At 40.0% G+C, this 20,244-nt stretch overlaps 1 protein-coding gene across 12 annotated transcripts in view; it reads left to right on the top strand.

The window, feature by feature from the left end:
- adarb1b (adenosine deaminase RNA specific B1b) overlaps positions 1-20,244 on the top strand; it is a 188,303-nt gene that overhangs the window by 123,140 nt on the left and 44,919 nt on the right. For 7 of the 12 annotated variants that reach the window (XM_058392419.1, XM_058392415.1, XM_058392409.1 and 4 more), the window contains one exon: positions 5,601-5,653. The exons of 4 other annotated variants lie outside the window; for them this stretch is intronic. Coding sequence is in view for 1 of the 8 variants with exons in the window: in XM_058392406.1 (XP_058248389.1) it covers positions 10,660-10,759 (100 nt within the window). In the remaining 7 variants the exon portion in view is untranslated. Of the gene's footprint in view, positions 1-5,600; positions 5,654-10,546; positions 10,760-20,244 lie in introns of those variants that run through there. One more of the 12 variants, XM_058392406.1, reaches the window with a different exon arrangement.

Genomic DNA, 20,244 nt, shown 5'->3' with positions numbered 1-20,244 from the left:
CGCTTTCAGGGATCATCTTTGGCTTCTATCTGCAGCACCGTGGAAAGTTTTCCATCTCTCATAATCATCTCCACCACCAGTGTTTACTCCTGGGGAGATAAATGGTAGCCGTGATGGAGCATTTGGAATAGTCTCTCAGACAGCCGAACACATTATTCCCTCCGTTGTCCCGCCTCTGAGACGTTTCGGTTTAGACGGCAGGCGAGGCATGACCTCTGAGTGGCTCTCTCCTTCCCGTAGTCAGTCTGGCTGCTTTAATTTACGCCGTCAGCCGCCGTTTTGATGATGCACTGATGTAATCAAATGGGAATATGAGAATGCGATGAGTAGACAGCTAATTGTCCTATAATGAGGTAAAAGCTTGTCGCAGGACGTGGATGGTATAAATAGAAGCCGAGGCGCTGAGAAAGAAAAGAGCAACAGCGCCTCCTTCAGGAGAGAATCTTTTTATTCGCTGCTGATTTTTTTCAGTCTGCAGTATGTCTGTTATCTATACTGTCCCACCTTTTCTTTTCTTTTTTTTTTTTTTTTTATTGGGATTATATATTACACCTGATCAAATAAATTAATACATAATTTTGTTATTAAATAAATTTGTGGAGCTTAAGTCTGAAAGAATATGAAGCCTTTATTTTCCTTGATTTTTAGTCATTTTTTTTATTTTTTATATTTTTTTTTAGCTGCATATTCCAGCTTGTTAGGATATTGGGGTCAGAGCACAGGGTCAGCTACGATGGCGCCTGGAGCAAGGAGGGTTAAAGGTCTCGCTCAAGGACTTGACAGTGCGCAGTACCGGGTCATGAACCCCTCAACCTTCTGATCAGTGTCCCAGAGCCTTTATCACTGAGCCTTTACTGCCCATTTGAACAGGTTAGATCAGATTACTGCCATTTATAACAACTTTGCATATATATTTTTTTAACAGCATGATGCAGCCAGGTGTAAAAAGAAAAACAAGTATTTTATCCCAAAACATTTTAACACCTTCTAAATTATAAATAATACATTTCATACATTTTTTGCTTGGGCTCCCGAATATTTGAGAATTTGTTTTGTTGTGGTTAGGTTTTATTTATTTTAAAATGAAATTAATTAGTAATGGAATTAATAATATATCTTGTTTAAGGATGAAGCCATGATTAATATTATTATATAATTATTCTAATTCCTCTTTATTATTATTATTATTATTATTATTAGTTCTTTATTTATTTTATTTTATTTTATTTTTTTTATTTTTTTATTTATATCTTTTTATTAGTTTTTTTTGTTTTGTTTTGTTTTTCCAGGGAGATTGTAACTTGTCTTTATTTAAAGCCCACAGGCTGTGGAAATGTTTGCACTCAGTTATGTGCTTTATAGCGTGATACAGTGTCAGAGAAGTGTAGAGCCGGATAATATTTCCATTGATTTTCGTCTCGCTTTGCTTTCCTGCTGATTTTTGTGTACGGCCTCGTCATTTTTGCTCAGGATCATTATCGTCACTTGTTGAAATGCATTCATTCGTTTAGGATCTGTTCTTCTTTATTCTCGTGTGCTGTGTCGTGCGATGTCGCGCTCCGAACCGCTGAAGCCGAATAGACGACTTGCTGACTTTTGACAAAATAATAAAGCTTAATCTCGGTTGGATCCTTATTAGTGACGACGTTCACATTATATAGTAAGATCCTAAGTCCAGATCATCACTGTGATGAATACAGTTTGCAAGATAACATCATATATAATGTTTTTTAAGAAATGACTTCACATATCGAAATGTTTAGTTATGAATGGCTCTTTTATTGCACTTATACTTCAATTTTTTTAATCTTTAATCACTATATAAGAGAAACACCTACCTTGCCAGCAGTGATTAGATCAAATATTTGACCTAGACTTCTAGACGTCTTATATGAAGCGTGTGCTGCCTTTCTTTGTGCTGTCTGTCAAGTCCGGTATTTCTTTGGTTGGTTATATACTCTTGGGTTGTGTGTAACACATATTAACAAGTATAAGTTAATACTAGCTAATTAATAAAGTTAATAATAGCTTTTCCGTTAAAAACCTTTCCTTTCGATTTTTATAAAGTCTTTGGAATAAATATGACAATATTCTTTATATCCCGAGATGTCATTTTATTTTATGTATTCATTTTTATTTTTTTACTATTATACCCTCGTTGTAGTCTGAGCCCCCCTTAAACGGAAATCCTAGACTCTCCCCTGACCCGGCTTCTAACTTTCAGTTTTCTGCAACATTTCTCTATTGAAAGTACCTTGGGCCATTTTTAAGCCCCATGTATCACTGTTCAGATGTATTTATAGGATTAAATGATTTGTTAATTGTACCTTGCTATCCTAAAGATAAATACAGACAACCAGAAAGAAAGATTTGACGCTGTTTCTATCTCCTGGTATATGAAGAGAGAATGAAGCTTAGGTGTGGATTTGGTTTAAACATTGGGATGAATGGGAATTCTTCCTGATTATTTAAAAAAGTGAAAGAAAGAAAATCAGCTTTGTTATGTCTATATCTGCAGTGCCATTACATCATTCCTGTCTGCTTATCTAGCCATCCATCCATCCATTTATCTGTCTAACCTTTCTGTCAGTCATGCACAAACATTTACGATCGTATGGTTAAAACTAACGACACAGGACATAATAACTGCACACTGTAACTGATTAAAACTTACACACATCATTTATTGTGAGATTTTAACATGCCACTGAAGTGGAGGACTTTTTCTTTGTTGTTTGTGAACGTGTCATATAGTCAGCTCTTCTCTGCCTGACTATAAACTGAGGTATAAAGATGGGAATTAAATAAAAAAGACCGGAAGTGTGGAAGTATAGAGTGGATTTGAGTCGAGAATGTTCACACCAGATGCAACAATTTTGTCAAAGCTTCTGCTAAATATTGTATGTTTACGTTCAAAGCATCGTCACTATCCTGCTCTCTGTACACTACTGTATTGTGCAGTACTGTCTGTCTGTCCTAAGTAGCTCTGCATCCTCATGTCACACCTTGGTCCTAGAGGAGCGTATTTTCATTTCACTGCATACTGCACCAGCTATATATGGTTGAAATGACGATAAAAGCTTCTTGACCTGACAACAGAGCAATATATAATAAAACTGGTCAGCTATCAGCAGAAGACGGCGTGAGGCCACATGCGGTGTAAACAACCTCGTTGTTGTTGATCATGAGAGCTATTAAAATAAACTTTATTTTTATTCATAAACGGTTAAACTTTCTGACCAGCGATACCAGACAGCTGGACAGCACAGCTCTTCATCTTCAAAGCTACCTGTGATCTGCTCTCACAGTCCAACAGCATTAATCACACGCACAGGCAAGAGATACCAACTTATACAGCTCTTTCCACAGATGTTCAACAGGATTTAGATCGGCGCTCATATAAAACCACTTCAGAATAGTCCAATGTTTTATTCTTAGCCATTCTTGGGTGTTGATTTTGCTAGTTCTGATCACTGCACCCCAAACCGCTCTACTGCCCCGGAGCGGAGCGTAAAGCCGAGCCGTGAATCAGGCTGCATGCCAACATGCAAGTCTGCTAGTGTAAATTTGAAGTCAGTGTTTGTTTAGACTGCGTGGTAGGAATGTCTAATAGAGCTTTTATTAACCACACATCATTCTCAGCTTTCTGTTCTTTCCCCCTAACACTATTTCCTATTTGGGGTTTTGGCTCCAGACTGTGTTTCATTTTCTTCCCGACTCTGTGGCTTTGGAGCGAGGACTGTTTTTAATGTCAAGTCTGACTTTTCCAGTTGATTTAAAAGCATGCTTTTCATTGAGAAAGTGGCCATGCTGGGTTAGAGACACGGCCTAACAGGGATGTGAAGTGTCATTTTACAGGCCACGCTAATGCTAGCTGTACTTTCATTTAATCACCTGGCTGTTTAACACTAGATCGCACAACGACGACTCTTTCTTTTTATTTCCTGGTTTGTATTGTTGCTGGTTCTGCTGCAAATCAGTATTAGAAGTAATTAGCACAAGACTAGCGGTCACTTTCACACATTACTGAAACAACAATTCAAGTGACACGACCCTGGATCTAACGGATAGGCAAGCAGATAGGACACACAAGTCAGAATCCTACTTTAGTGGAAGATAACATATTCGAGCAACTGAAAAAGAAAACAAAACACTAGTTAGCTAGTTCAGTGCTTTAATACAGACACAAACAATGCTAGAACGTTTTGCATTGAACTTTATATTGCTGGTCTGGTCATTTTTCTACATACATGCTGAAGACATCACTTGTTATCTGTGGACACAAATTAATCTGGATGAAGCAGAGGCAGTGGCAGCAGGAAGTGGGATTCAAGAACAGGAAGTTGAGGCTACACTACGCAAAAAAATTTGTTTGTGTTCTGGTGTTGTAGCCTCAAGTTGTCGTCTGCCTCAAGGATGGAGGTTTTGTGCGTTCTGAGATGCTTTTCTGCTCGACACAGTTGTAATGAGTGATTTATTTGAATTACTGTCGACTTCCTGTCAGCCCAAACCAGTGTGATTGCTGTGAAGGTTTCAACCTGGTGTGTGTGTGTGTGTGTGTGAGTCGCAGTTTCCCATATACTCACACCAGTAGTTCCTGTGACACCATCAGCTATGCCGCAGTCACGTTTTCTCTCCATTCACATGTTTTTATGTGAGCTGTTAGCTGTACCTGCATGCCTTGCTCTTCTGCCACATGATTGTCTGATAGGATAACTTCATGAATGAGAAGTGACTCCTAAAATAAAACAGTCAACGATTGTGCACAGATTAAGCAGTGCACACACGTGTGGCAAAGGAGGTTTAACACCAACTGCCAGATACCCCTCCCCAACCGTTTGGCAGGTGGGTGCTGTGTTCTTTTTATACCCTGCTGTGTGATAAAATTACAGACCCAGAACGCTGTCAGTGGCAGAAATTAGGGCTGAAATCATGTACTAAATCAGATCAGTGATGACATTTTGTTCAGCTTAATAAAAGGATCAGTTTATTAATTCCACACAGTGCCTGCTTCCTGTGAGTCTCACTTTCACCAAAGACTTAAAGTAATAAAAGAGGAACCTAACATTCAAAACTGAATCCTGTGGCCTTTGCAGCATTCAAGTGTCCTTTACTGTTAAATAATAAATAAAAAATAGATATATTGTATTTATAGAAATGTTGTTGCTCCTTCCAGGATTTTGAAGAATTTTCTGATTGTTTTAGCAGAAAACTATTTGAATTGGCAAAATTGCAAGCACAGGATTCTTCTTTTAAACTCCTTCCAGTGAAAACGCATAGAAATATATTTCTATTATAGCTCATACTCACGTGTGACACACCTGAATGGCTGAATGCGTGTTGAGATGATGTCACAAGACACATCTCGGCTCAAATGCGCAGTAAATTTATATCACACTTAATTTTGTTTTCGTTTCTCTGATTGTAAAATAGTGACGGGGCTGTACCAAGAATTTTTCATAATGACTAATAATTAATATTTTATATACTTGTCAGTGTACCGGATTATATCGGATCTTCTAGCTCTTCTAAAACGTCTCAGACTTTCTGATTTCAAGATCTAAAATCTAATAAAAAAAAATCTTCTCTGTCTGCAACAGGTCAGCTGATCCAGCAGACGTCCAGCCCCGACAGCTGAATCGAAGTGAAGTGTGTAAGTCCTGCTCATCACTGTATTTCTGTCTTTTCCTCTTCTCTCACTTCAGTACCTTGCGTAAGACGCTTCGTGTGACGTCATCACAATACGCATTCAGCCTAAGGACTCTTCCATTCATCTGCATCAAACATGGGTATCATAGAAAGTAATCAGGTATGCGTCTTCACCGGGAGGACTTTAAATGAAGACTCCTGCTTGTAGTTTCATCAATTCAACAACAAAATAAGTAGTCCCCAAAAAAAACTTTGAAAAATCAAGCATTGTTGGCCACAGTAATAAAATAATCTCCCGGAGGAACTGTAGAGTTTTTTGTTGTATTATATTGTTATTAAAAAAGCAGCACTGGTTTCAGCTGATCACAGGAATCATGAAAACAGAAAGAAAAACAGCAGCAGGCCACAGATTAGCATCAGAATCACTAAATACTTCAGGAATGTTCCTGTATATTCAGTGTTGGCTCAGAGGTTAAGGCTCTGGATTAATAATCAGAAGACAAAGGGCCGCCACTGGCACTGTTGGGCCCTTGAGCAAGACCCTTAACCCTTTCTGCTGATTCAGTGCCCTGACATTTTAACAAGCTGAGATATGTGGGGAAAACAAAAAGAATTTCACTTTGCTGTAATGTATATCTGACAAATAAAGCCCTATCCCACCCCTGCGAGGAAGAAATAAAAACTTAATGACATTTCCTTTGTTTAGATTTTGTCTGTCAAGAGAAAATTCATGACTATATCCATCTGTTCTCCAGCCTAATTAATTTAATAATTTTTTCTTTTTTTTCCTTTTTATCTTTCTTGTGTGCCTTCCTTCTTTCATCCCTTCCTTCATCCCTTCCTTCATCCCTTCCTTCCATTCTTCGTTCGTTCGTTCCTTGCTTCCTTTTTTCCTTCCTTCCTTCCTTCGTCCCTTCCTTCCTTCTATTCTTCATTCGTTCATTTGTTTGTTTGTTCGTTCGTTCCTTCCTTCTTTCCTTTCTTTTATTATTCCTTACCTCTATTTCTCCTTTCTTTCTTCCTTCCTTAAGTCCAAACCTAACTATACAGTATACAATACAAACTATACAGTATACAATATTATTCTTATTTTTCTACTTCTTAAAGGTGTGTGTTTTTTTTCTGTCCACATGTTTGTGGCCACATGACTATATCCATCTGTTCTCCTTCCTAATTAATTTAATAAGCTCATTAACACGTTGCTACATATGGTCCTTAATATATTTATGCAGAATGACTGGACAGTGCTAACATGGACAGCTGAGTTTACTGACCTGCTTTCAAGACTACGAGTCCCATGTGTAAGTCAGGGCCGTGTACAGCGCTATGACGAGGACACAAGTGAACGAATCGAATCCCGATCAAGCCGCGTGATTGGCTGATCTAAAGTTATCATACCATTAGAATTAGATCACAGCTGCTTAAAAGTTCCATAGTCTTGCTTTGTTTCAGCTCCTATCGCACATGTACTAGGAATTCAGTGCTTGGTAGGAGATTGTGTTGGGGGAGAGAGAGGGGAAAAAAAAGGGAGGCTGAGGAGCGGCTTGGAACTGAGTTTTGTACTGACTCCTGATCCTGAATGTGCTACAAACTCATAACTCCCACTTTACTCAGTAATATATGAGAAGAGAATCTGAAAGAGCGCTGATAGTCTGCATGAAGGAAGAAACCGGAAATATGGGAAAAAACGGAATCACGTATTGATTAGAAGGTAATGAAATGCAAAATTACCCGTTTTTCATACTGTTTAGCTGAGAGAGAGAGAGAGAGAGAGAGAGAGAGAGAGAGAGAGAGAGAGAGAGATGTGTTGGTCATAAGAGTTTGCTAGTGCATTTAGAAAAAATATAATATAAGTCAATGAGAGAGAAGGATTGCAGCAATGTGTGTGAGTCATGTGTGATTTATCAGCACCTTAAATCAGTACCAGGCTTACACCTATACAACAATATTCATTTAATCCTCTTATGTTTCTGAATTTCAAAGCAGTAACAAATGTTAATATTAAATGAAATGTATTCTAAAAAAATTGATATAAGTTTTAGTTTATTTGGGGTGATCCTGCAGTACCATCTTGTGCCTTTAGGAGGCGTTGCAGTTTTAACTTTTCAAACAGGTCACACGCCGAGCTTAGAGCAGTACAGCTGCTGGGATGAATTTGAGTCGAGTGCTTTCATGTTCTTGAGGTGAAGGTAGGGGGCAAGTGGCCAGAAATTTGCATTATGTCCTTTAACAGAATGTTTATTAATCATACACTCACTGCTGTTCCTGGTAAATCCTTCATGTGTTATGTTTCTTGTGTGCCACTTCCTTCCTTCCTTCCTTCCTTCCTTTCTGCCTGATATGGTTCCCCCTTCCTTCTTTTTATCCTTATCCTGTGACTTCCTTCCTTCCTTCCTTCCTTCCTTCCTTCCTTCCTTCCTTCCTTCCTTCCTTCCTTCCTTCCTCCCTCCCTCCCTTCCTTCCTTCCTTCCTTCCTTCCTCCCTTCCTCCCTTCCTCCCTTCCTTCCTTCCTCCCTCCCTCCCTCCCTCCCTCCCTCTTTTTCTCCCTTCCATCTTTTTGTCTGCCTGATATGTTTCCCTCCTTACTTTTTTAATCCTTATCCTGTGACTTCCTTCCTTCCTTCCTTCCTTCCTTCCTTCCTTAAGTCAAAACTTAACTATTCAGTATACAATAATATTCTTATTTTTCTACTTCTTAAAGGTGTGTTTTTCTGTCTGTTTTTGTGTTGTTTTGGTAAAGAGACCATGGGGCTTAGAAACGTGACAAATGTTTCTCTATTGATTGAGTGATTGAGTGACTGATTGATTACACCACAGTACAGATGATGGCCCAGTGTGTATTTATCAGTCCTGATATTAATGAGCTGTGTCTTTCCTCTTCTTGAAAACGTCCTGACATCCTGTTGTCCTAACATCTGTTTAAATGTGACAGTGCTGCTTTATGCACATCCTTGACCAAAAGATGGCGCCATAGCTGTGTTGTCTCTATGCCACACTGTTGCTGTAACACAGTCCCACAGTAAACCATGTGAGATTATTCGGGAATGAATTTATTAGGGCTTTTATTGCTACATTTTCAGACTTCTTTTTGTCTATCTTTGTGAAATGTGTAACTGTAGAACTGTAAAACAAGCATGTTAGGAACTGGGAGGCAGAACTGGGAGTTATGGAGATGCAGTATTTGTGAGGAGTGGGAGCTGGTGACAAAAAATATCATCTCATGGTAGGAAAAAAGGGTCACTGTGCTCCTTTACAAACAGAACTTGTGTGTCATGATGCCTTTAGTTCATGTTCAAACAAATGTTATACCAAGAAAGAAGAAAAATCTTAATTTTAAACATTCACTGAGTTTGTACAAATAATTGTAAAAAAATGTGTTGTGGAAGTTGTTATTGATAGTTATTTATTTATAGAGTTTAGTGTGGTTTAGGGCTCAGACAATAAATCTTCATCACAGGTTGTACAGTACGGTGATGTTGGGGCTCCTGTGTGGGGATTTGTGAAGCTTTCGTTTGCTTTAGGAGATCGCGAGAGTCTTTCAGCTTCTAGCACCGTGATGGCATAGTTCTACTTAATGATGTTTCTGCAGCTCTATGAGGAAAAATGCTTGCTGCCTGTCTGTGTTGCTTGAGGCTAAAGCTGAAGTCAGTGGAGCTTAGAGGACATCAGAAAGACTCTCTATAGCTCTCTGACTACCAGCTAGCGCTAAACAGCATACATCAGATCTCCACACACACACACACAGCTTCATGTGGTGCTCTGACTCTCTTACATAACTCTCTCTCTCTCTTTACAGTAAGTTTCAGAAAATTAGCAAAGAAATATTACATAAGCACAGTTTTTATTTATTTATTTATTTTATTAAAATAACATATTTTTTGGTTGTGATAAAAAGCTCCCCTGGAGAAAATAACAGAACTGAGCATCTTCCCTTAGTGCCTAAAAGAACTGGAGAAATTGAGACACTAATAGCAGATCTTAGACTCCAAGCTCATTTGATTGCACAGATTTTAGTGTCAGAAGCCCCCGAGCCCCAGCCACAAAACAGCCCCCAAGCTCCAGTGTTGCTCCAGCATGTAGTGGCTACAGGGAGGTTCCTTTATGTGCAGTTTCATTTTGTGGCTTGCTTTTAGGAAAGCATCTATATTGTTTCATGCTTTCCTCACTGTTTTCTTCCTTCCTTCCTTCCTTCCTTCCTTCCTTCCTTCCTTCCTTTCTACCTTCTTACATGTCTCTCTCCCTTTTTTATTCCTTTCTTTCATTTGTCTTTTACCCCCCTGTTCTTCTGCCTAGGGGGATAGTTTTCCTTCCTTCCTTCCATCCTTCCTTCCATCCTTCCTTCCTTCCTTCCTTCCTTCCTTCCTTCCTTCCTTCCTTCCTACTTTCTTTATTCTTTCATTCCTTCTCTCCTACCTTTTGTGAACTTGAGACCACTTTCTGTATCCTTCATTTTATCAGTGTGCAACCTCATATACTGACAAGAAGAGCAATAATTAAATTGCATTTTTAAAATTTCTTCGGCGGTCAATAATTTTGCCACATATGCTTTTGAGGAGAACTGCATTAAGAAGTCAAATTATTTTGTTAGACGAAAGGTACAAGGATTTTTCCAGTCTCGGAAAACATTACAGGCTGTATTTTTTTTTTTATACTCTCATTCCCATGTATTTCCTTGAAGGGTGCCAATAATTATAATAACGACAGACCTGAGAAGTCTGTCTGAGCAGCTCTGTTCATTTTTCCCCCAGTCCTTCTCACTCAGTCTTTCCTGAGCGCTGACTGGGGAAGTGGGGAGGGGAGGAGCAGCAGACCACGTGCATGTGTGTATGCTTGTGCGCGCTCACGCGTGTATGTGCGCGTTTGTGTGCATGTGCGCCGGTTCCCATGCATTTGCTAGACCAGCACTGGGAGAGAGGCGACTCACACCTCCACACCTCGAGCGTGTGTGTGTCAGGAAGAGGACAGGACAGAGCAGTACAGGCAGCTGCTGTTAGTGGCTGACGGTGTAGCATGGCGCTGCTGCTGGACTGCCCGCCCTGCGTGGGTGCCTACTACTGCCTCATGAGGACCAGGTTCAAGAGGAGGCGAAAGAAACGCTCTGAGCGCAAAGGTCAGCCTACTCGCACTTTTATTTTACACACCAGAGCCAGGGACTGAGGCTGAAAGCAACGTTTAGCCTGTCTTTCTAAACCCTATATCTTTTATCTGTAGATGTAAGGTTTGTGTATTTAGTGTATAGATGTGTATGTTTATGGGTTGTGTATTGTTGTGCTATGCTGCAAAGCTCTGATTTAGGGTGACTCCTGTCTCTCTGAGGTAAAACCCCTGTGAGTACTTTTTAGACCATACATTTTATAGGATATCAGCCAGTATATATTTGCAAATAAAATAAGTCATGTGATTTTTCCATGTTTTTATTCAGCAAACTGACAGATTAAGAATTTGAGCTGTCGCACATGACTGGGGCGGGGGTCTTCTTAAAGATTTGCAAATAAATATCTTCCACTCTTTAAGCAATATGTATATGATTCCGGTTTATAGATCTAGAATGACCCAGAAAGTCCACAGAAAGTAATTTGTCTAAATTTCATCCATTTTCTTTCAACCATCGTGTCCTGGCCAGGCTCAGGGTGGATCCAGAGCCTATCCACCGAACCCTGATCACGAGGTGGGAATGCGCTGATCTTTCGCTGACATTTCAATTAAAAAACCTAAACACATGAAACTCCCACACTTAAGCTAAAAACTAGAACTCCTAAGGGTCCTTTAGAGGACCACATAAAGTTATTGTGTAAAAATAATAGAACAAACTACAAGCCTTTAGGAAGCTTAAAATCTGCAACTATGAACTATTAGTAACAACACAACCACTGAAGAAAAAGATTGATGAATGTGGTATTGACTCCAATCCTCACTCAAAAGTAGCTACATACTTTTAGTATGAGTTTCGCTGTGATTACTGAATCATTTATTGTAAGTTATAATTTATAGCTGACGATTTAAGATGTAATTATCAGTAAAAAAACTGAGACGAAGCTAAGCTAACCATACACTGATGTGCTAGAATCAATACAGACTCATTGATAATAATAGCTGGAAAGTATAACTGAATTATTAACAGCAAACACACACAACGTATGAGCAGTCATTGCACAATAAAACTATTATATTGTGGAATAGTTCAATCGTATTTATTTAAAATCTGTTTATTTGTATAGCACTTCGATTGTCACAAAGCAGCCTCTTTTCATCATCACCTTACTTCTAAAAAAAAAAAAAAAAAGACGATTAATAAACATGAAGTTTCCTTGCATTTGAATTATTTTATAATTGGCACTGCAAATTGTTGGCGATAAACTCCACTTTATGAAAAATTCTAAAGAAGTGTTAAAGGTAAAATGAGGAGAGCTTTAGACACGCTAGGCACAGTGTGCTTGTTGACTGATGGGATTGTTTAGCAGATGAGAGAGAGGATCATTAGTACATCATTGCTTCCTTGGGGTTTGAAGAACTTAATCAGGGTTTGGGTATAATCAGTGTTCAGCTGTGAAGGATTGTTTTATTCACCTCCATTTTGTGTCTTAAATCTTTTCTAAATGTTCTTTCCGGAGAACAATACAATCAACAGTTGTTTATGTTTCCTCTGTTTACCTCAGGAGGTTTTAGCAAACACCATCTTCTGGTCTGTGCCTCGGGGTCTCAATGCCTTCCAGATATGGGTTTGTTCATGGAGTAATATATGAAAGTAAAGGTGAACGTGTTCTCTGAGAGCCCCATGTGTTACAAGATGTAATTTTATGTTCCAGAGAAGTGGTCAAATGTTGGAGCTTTTACATTACCAGACCATTTATGACTGGTATTCTACCCAATTTCCAGACAATTTCTTAATGTCTTTAGTAGAAAGTCATGAGTCAGAGTGAAATGGAAATTGTGTAAGGAGTAAAAGGCGATGGGATGTGATGATATAAGAAAAATGTTCGGACAGCGGTGGTGCGATACAGCCTCACATGAAACAGAGCTACTTTTCCACTCTGAAATTGATTATTTTGCACTAACAGCACTTTCTGAAATGCTTTATTCCTTCTACACCAATGCCATCACTAATCATTTATTTAAAATGGTTAAAATACGACACTAATTTACTGTCACTGAATATCTCTTTGTCCCTCTCGGCTGAAAGTTAGTAAGACAAACGAATAAAAAAAGTCAAACCGTGAACAAAATGTTAAATGACCACATTTTTAAAAGTATATGTGGAGCATTCACCATAATGTCCCTCTGTAACGATAATTATAACATAGGGCAAGTGCATTAATATAAACCTAGCCAGGTAGTTTAACAGTGTTGTCGTATAAAAGGATATGATATTCAGTGTGTTCTCAAATTTGATTGGTCAGGCTTTGTTTTTGTATAGCATCAGTTGTTCTGGCCCTAACATTGACCAGTAGGTTAATATTAATGCACTGCTTCTAATACAGCATGTTATGGTTTCTATAGTAACAGTTCATACAGCTCGTACGTCCAGGCTTTTATGGCCGAAAGGTCACACAAACAAATTTTACAAACAAAGAAAAATGTGGTTTTGTTGATGCAAATGCTGACCGTCTTTGTTCGAAGACAAATATATATATATATATATATATATATATATATATATATATATATATATATATATATATATAAGTAGGATTTACAGGTGTCGGCATTTTTCTACCAGTGATATTGCTTCTCTAACATTTTCATGGCAAGCTGCATAATTTTTGAGAGAGAGATGGAGAGAGAAAGAGAGAGAGGGTGAGATACCACTGATATAACTTGATAAAAAGCACTAAGTTGTCTCCTGGGTGTTCCACAAACATTACATCTTAGCTATGAACTGTTAAAATCTGGTGTCATTGATTAAGAAGTTTGACATTGTAATCACCGGACACTTGCTGTGGTACAAGAGAAATAACGTGCTCCGGTCTCTGTGGTTATACCAAAATAATTCACCTCTGGCTTTGCGTCGTACCGCATCACGCCACCCCGAGAATGTTCTGTAACTTACAAAAAGCGTTGCATTTCCGCGGAAGGCGGAGTGATTTTTGTTTTGTGTTCCATCAAGCACAATATGGTCAAAGAGCCGTAAAAGTAAAAAGTGCTTATTTTTTTGTTTGGTTTCAGGTTTTCAGCATTCAGAGGCAGTGAGTGATAACAGTAGGTGCTGTCAGGTGGGGTTTGTGCTTTTCCTCAGCAGGGCTTCTGTGAGTGCTTGAGGCTGTGCGGGATTAGCAGTGGAGCCTGCAGGTACCGAGCTGTGCTTTCAGAAAGCACTACACCACACCTTAGCTGTCTGCCTTAACACCCACTCTCTCTGCAGCAGCCTCAATGAAACGAGAGGCAAAATCCTGAGGTGCTGAAATGGCATTTTCACAGCGCTAAAGCCACATGCCGAGTTAAGATGATTGTCACAAATGGTAGTGTGTCTCGCTCTTATATCAGCTAGTGCCAGAAACGCAGGAGAGCGGCAGCGGTACACGGACGTCTCCTTTAATCTGATTCTCTCGAAACACTCGCTGTGAAATTCTCCCTCACTCATTCAGACACCTGTCCAGATAGAAGTAGGTGTGTGATGTATCATCAGCTCGCTGTTCTGCTCCTCGTGTTTTGTTTTCCCCCCCATCTCACTACTGACTCTTAGCGCCGTATGAACACTTCTTTTTAAGTCTTAACTAGGGTGTATAATGAACGTTTGAAAATACGTTCAGACCCTCACAGTTACAGGCTGGCGAAAACCTTATTCCATCAGATTTCCATTCCTAGAAGGAGAGAAAGGTCTCAGCCGGAAGCCTCTCCATTGGGCCGCTGATGACATGTGAAATGAGGAGGAGGCCCGGTTTCTGCACAGCCAGCAGAATGACGCAAATGAACTGTTTCAGATGGACTGGATATTAACAATGATGCATGGCTCTCGCTGACAACGCCAACTTTCACAGTTACACATCATTTTCACAAGTTATAAAGGAGCACACAGATTTTCGGGCTCTTGAGTTGATAAATTGTATTTGTTTTCTGTTTGCAAGTGGGCGAAAATGTTTAAAAAATAAATAAAAAACTGCAAAGATTGCAATTTGCAATATGACATTTTATGCGTCTGAAATGAAGCGTCTGGAAAAAACAAAAATAAATTCCTTAACAGACGACTTCTTTACGTGATGCATCGCATGGTCCATATTCAAAGATTAATAATTGTGAATAGCTTAAATTGTGAATTATACAAAGGCAAAGAGATGTTAGTTTCCTCTCTGAGTAGTAATTATTTGGCTTGTTAATTAATTAACAAGTAATTATCCTCTCCAAGGCTGCGGTTGTTAAATGTTTCTCGGGCTGCTATCGTCAGAGCCGGATCCCATTACCCGCCCGCTAACAGAGACGTCTGCATATTCATTAGGCCAAATGATGCCAGCCCTTATTGTTGATTAAGACGGCTGTGCTATTGTGTGCCTGTTGCCTTGTGGGCGAGGTCTGAACAATGCAGCGGCGCTCTGTTATAGTAGGAAATTAGCTGAGTTACACGAGCGCTGCATTACCACGGCCTAATTAGACTTGATTAGCACACTGCATAAAGGAGGCTGGGTCATGCAGGGACTATTGTAGTGGAACACTCCTGAGAGAGAGAGAGAGAGAGAGAGAGAGAGAGAGTGTGTCTGTGTCTGTGTGTGTGTGTGTGTGTTGGTCTAGAAGGAGCACTCGGTGTTCTTGGCCTCATTAAACACTCATGCTGAGGCCTCTAACATGTCCAACGAGTAAATATGCGCTTACACAAACAAAACTTTCTGCCACATCAGTAATAACAGAGCTGCTCTCTCTCCTCCTCTATTACTCCTTCATTACTGCTGCACACAGGAAATAATGCTCTTTCTTTTCTTCCTTCTATCTGTCCATTCATCTGCACATCCAACCAGCAAGACATCCATGGTGGTATCTTTGTTTCTTATTCCTTCAATCCTTTCTTCCTTCCACCTGTTCCTTTGTTGTGGTGTATCCGTATGTGGTGTGGGTATCTTTGTGTCTTATTCCTTCCTTCCTTCCTTCCATCCATCGATCCAGGTTTGTATATTTTGTCACTCCTTCCTTTTTTTCATCCATCCATCCATCCATCCCATCCATCCATCCATCCATCCATCCATCCATCCATCCATCCAAACATTCTGGTTTGTATATTTTGTCACTCCTTCCTTCTTTCCTTTTTTCTATCCACCCTTTTTTTTTCTTTCCCACACTTGTTCACTCATTCACTGTGTGATCCATGGATAAAAGGTGTGTGTGTGCGCGTGTAGTTCTTCACGGATGCTCCCCTCCTCTTACCCCCACACACCTGCCTGCCGATCAGCATTACCTTCAAACTTATTTATACTACAGTGACGTTCTAAACATCACACACACACACAACTTAGCAGTCTCTCTGCTTATACAGACAAAGGACAAACTACACAACCTCAGCACACAGATACTTATTGTAATGGTGGCAAACTCATCTGTGTACCTCATAATAACACTCTGGAGTAATTTGTCAGGCAGCCAAGACAGCAGCCTGCCTCCTCTCTGCTGCACATGCTGCGAGTGTGACAGTGAAGCTGCTGCTTCTTATCACTATTCTCAAGAGGGTAAACATGTCATGTTGCTCTTTGTTTATGATGAATAAAGTGCTAAACAGATTCCATAACTTTTGATAATCGTGTCCAGAGAAGTTGCTGGTCTTTCTGAAATATAACAGAGCCAGAAACTCAGGACACAAGACACTGTGTCGTCAGGAAAGCTGCTGTAACAAAGCAGTAACAAGAAGCAAGTCATTCTGGAGGTGAAAACTTGTATTGCGAAACGAATTTTCCCATAAGAAATAATGTAAATGCAGATAATCTTTTCCAGCCACCCAAAAATATGACCCATATTACCAGTATAAAGCATATGTATACTGTATAGTTGCTTTACAAAGGACTGACCCAAGCCAAGCATTTTATGTCAAGGCTCCTCACAGGAAGTCGTGCCACCAAGCCTGGGCTAAAAATAGAACAGGCCACCCACGCCACCGATCTGTCAACAGAAAAACACCCGAAAAATCACGTCTCAGATCGGTATAATATATACAGCTTTTATAAATAAAACACCTCAGAACCTGCTAAGGAAAAAATAAATAATTCTACAGGATCATTGACCCTTTTCTTGTAACAGTTCTCCCCACAAGTGTTATATTCCTTAGTTATTAAAGGTATTATTTTGTCCAGCTGGCTTTGGTTTTATATACAACCCTCTACATCCAGGTTTATTCATTCATTGCTTTTTCAGGCTTTTTTATCTATTGTCTCTCCTTAAAAAGTCATGCTTGTGAAGTTGCGGTTAATTTGGTTAGTCAGTCATATTCTTAACCAAGCATGACCGCTCGTATGAGACTTATAAGCGAGACAGCCGTCACAGTTTCCAAGCTGAAGTACAGAAGTTGGACACTTTTGAGTCCGCTGAGTAGATCATATGTTTGCAGAATAATTATGTTACCTCTGAGCAGCATGCTCCAGTCTGTCAAACTGCTGAGAGCAAATGAAAGTGAGGTCAGTGCTGCTCATGAATTAGCAGTCTCAGGTTCGCTCTTTATTGATGTGAAAAGAGGTAATTTGCCTCTCAAAACACGAATGGCTAATTCCCACACGTTCCCATCATTTCACTTTCAGTAAATGTCTTTCCATCCATGACGGTGCAGCTATTGCAGTCATCTCTCCCATTCCCTGAGCGCATTTATCAAGTCCTAGAAATCAAGAGCCACTTTGTCAAAGCGTTCCGTCGGCCTCTTTTGTGGTCGCGAAGTCCTAAAAGCATTCAAAGTGTAAAAAACCTGCAATTTGCCGCAAGGTGAAATTGGTGTTGGCAGACTAATTCAAATCTGTTATTAGTCATTAAAGTGCAGAAATTGAATAATGGAGCGGCAGGGTTTTTGTGGGCGACGGGCGGTTTGCGCCGCTTGTGGCGAGGCAGAGGGGTGGCTGCACTCGTCACCCCCACACACCCGGCCCATCAGTTTTAATCAGGCAGAGCGACGGGCAGCTCTGTCCTCCGGGAGCCTCTCTTCATTAAGCGCTCGGTCAGCCAGCGTCGCTTGCACGTGTGCTCCATTAAGGATCATTACCTGGGTTCAGCCACTGAGCAGAACTGCAGAAGAGCTGAGGAGAGCTGCAATGCAGCACAGACTGGTATCTGTGTGCTTCGGGAACACACCTACAGGTCTTCCTGCCACAAAACTCTTTCTGCTGATCCGCACAAATATAAAGTCCAGTGGGGATTTGGTGCGGTTTGTTCTGAATGCCATTTTCCCAGTAACACCCAGCTGCCCCATGGCCTGGGAGAGATCATTTCAAAGAGGAAAGATGAGTGTGGCTTGCTGCTCCATTTTTGGAAAGGCTCCTCATTTCTGATCGAATCAGCTTTGAGCATCGGATCTATCTGTCTGTGTTAGGACTTGGTGTGGTGGCTTTGACAGTTTGTGTTGGACACTGGGCTTCGGCATTCCTCATATTCCCTCATGTTAGCAAACACCCATCCATCTCTGTCTGTTCTCGCTTTTTTCCCCCGCACTCGCTCGCTCCCTGCCTCATGATTACTTTTCCATGCCTGGAGCCCTCCGACCTCCACCTGCTGTTGACAAGTGGCCACCTTGTCTCAGACCTGTAGGCCCACAAGGCTATAGACCTGGAGGCAAATTGCCATTTTTCTCAGTCTGGAAAGCATCTCTTCCAATGCTGGCCTGCACATTTTAAAATATAATTTATATTTTCTATGTTTTACCTTATCTTTGCTTGTGGTGTAGGTTCAGCTGTTTAATTAATGCAGACTAGTGAGTGTCATCAGAGTCTTTCTGGCTTCCTTATAACTCTTTTTAATCTCCAGTCAAGAGATACAGTCTATATTTAGAGAGCTTGAGAACATGCTCTGTGGTGGTGGTGGTGGTTGGTTTGCAACACTTCACTCCTCTTCCACACTTTGTCTCGCAAGCCAGATGTTTGATATCAGTAAACATGACCTGCTGCTTTCCCAGAATGAAGCCATTTGAGTGACGCAGCAAAAGACCACCAATAGACCTTGCTGAAGGTCTTCCCTCATTTATGCAGGACTACCTGCTTCTAAACATGTGTTTTATATAAAACTTGTAAAGCTGGCACTCTGGCTATTTTATACAGTCTAGTCACTATATTTATACTGTGGATTGCATACTTGTATTTCATGCTACACTGCTACGGAGAAAGCACCACCTACCCGTGCACTTTATAGTGAACTGACAATGAAGAGATTTTATATTCTGCTCCAAACCCTCACTGCATCACGTTGCATCATTTCCTGCTTGAAACCAACACACTGAATAGTATATACATGGAAGTGTAGAAGTTTAACTTTCAGCATTGTAAAGCTTGCGAGCACAAAAGTGTACAGATTTATTATTAATCTAATATTCAGATATTCCCTGGTCCATGGGAAAGAGCGTCTGAGGTTGAAGTTAGTGCTGATTGGAGCTTGAGGCCACGAGTGCTTCTTTAATGTATTTATGCAACTCTCTTTCGTCAGATTTGTCTCTCTCGCAGTCTTTTAAACATCTCAGCACCCAATTACCAAATGCAACTACATATTTTCATCTGCTGTGCCATGAGGAAAGCTCAGGGATGTGCTGAAAACCTCATAAAGTCTCGACAGAGGGTAAAGGCATGCCCTAATGATTCCATCTCCCCTTAATACTTTTATTTCCTTCTTACACAGCACCTTGTGTCTTCTTGTTTGGCCTGTAATGGGATAAGAAGTGAACTGACTTTTCCCTGCGCTGGCTGTGCTGTAATTGGAGTCTGATGGGGAGCCTAATTGTAAATGGGTTTTGTATCACTACTCATTTCTTCTGATGTCCAGTGAAGGCTTGTCCCGTTTTTGGTTTGGTGTTGGGGGGCGGGGGGTGGGGGGGTTGTCTCCTGCGTCCCTGCTAAACCTCCAGTCTTGCACTGTTGCACACAGCCACCAGCCACAGCTCTGGATGGAGTCTTGCACTTCAGACTAGTGTGTAATGAAGTTGTTAATGAAATCTTTCTTTCTTTCTTTCTTTCTTTCTTTCTTTCTTTCTTTCTTTCTTTCTTTCTTTCTTTCTTTCTTTCTTTCTTTCTTTCTTTCTTTCTTTCTTTCTTTCTTTCTTTCTTTCTTTCTTTCTTTCTTTCTTTCTTTCTTTCTTTCTTTCTTTCTTTCTTTCTTTCTTTCTTTCACAACACAAAACCTGGCTGTGTAAAGCTACCATCTGACCAAAAAGTTATATTTATTTATATTATATTTTTATTTATTTATTTATGTTCGGAATAGCTGTCTTTAAGTTCTAAAGATGGTAGCTTTACACAGCAAGGTTTTGTGTTCTGATTTATTTATTAAGTTTTCTTCTGAACTGTTCAGGGTGGGAAATTTTTTTTTTGCTATGCAGTCTGAAAAAATCGATTGCCCTTGAGTCGATTATTTGGTTCTGACCGTTCTTAATCTTAAATTAAAAAGCATAATAAGAAGACTTAAATATTCAAAATTATTGGCTTCTCAAAAAGCTCTACT

This window comes from Hemibagrus wyckioides, linkage group LG06, assembly GCF_019097595.1.
Source record: "Hemibagrus wyckioides isolate EC202008001 linkage group LG06, SWU_Hwy_1.0, whole genome shotgun sequence".
Lineage (NCBI taxonomy): Eukaryota > Metazoa > Chordata > Actinopteri > Siluriformes > Bagridae > Hemibagrus > Hemibagrus wyckioides.
This window is presented reverse-complemented; position numbering and strand designations above follow the sequence as displayed.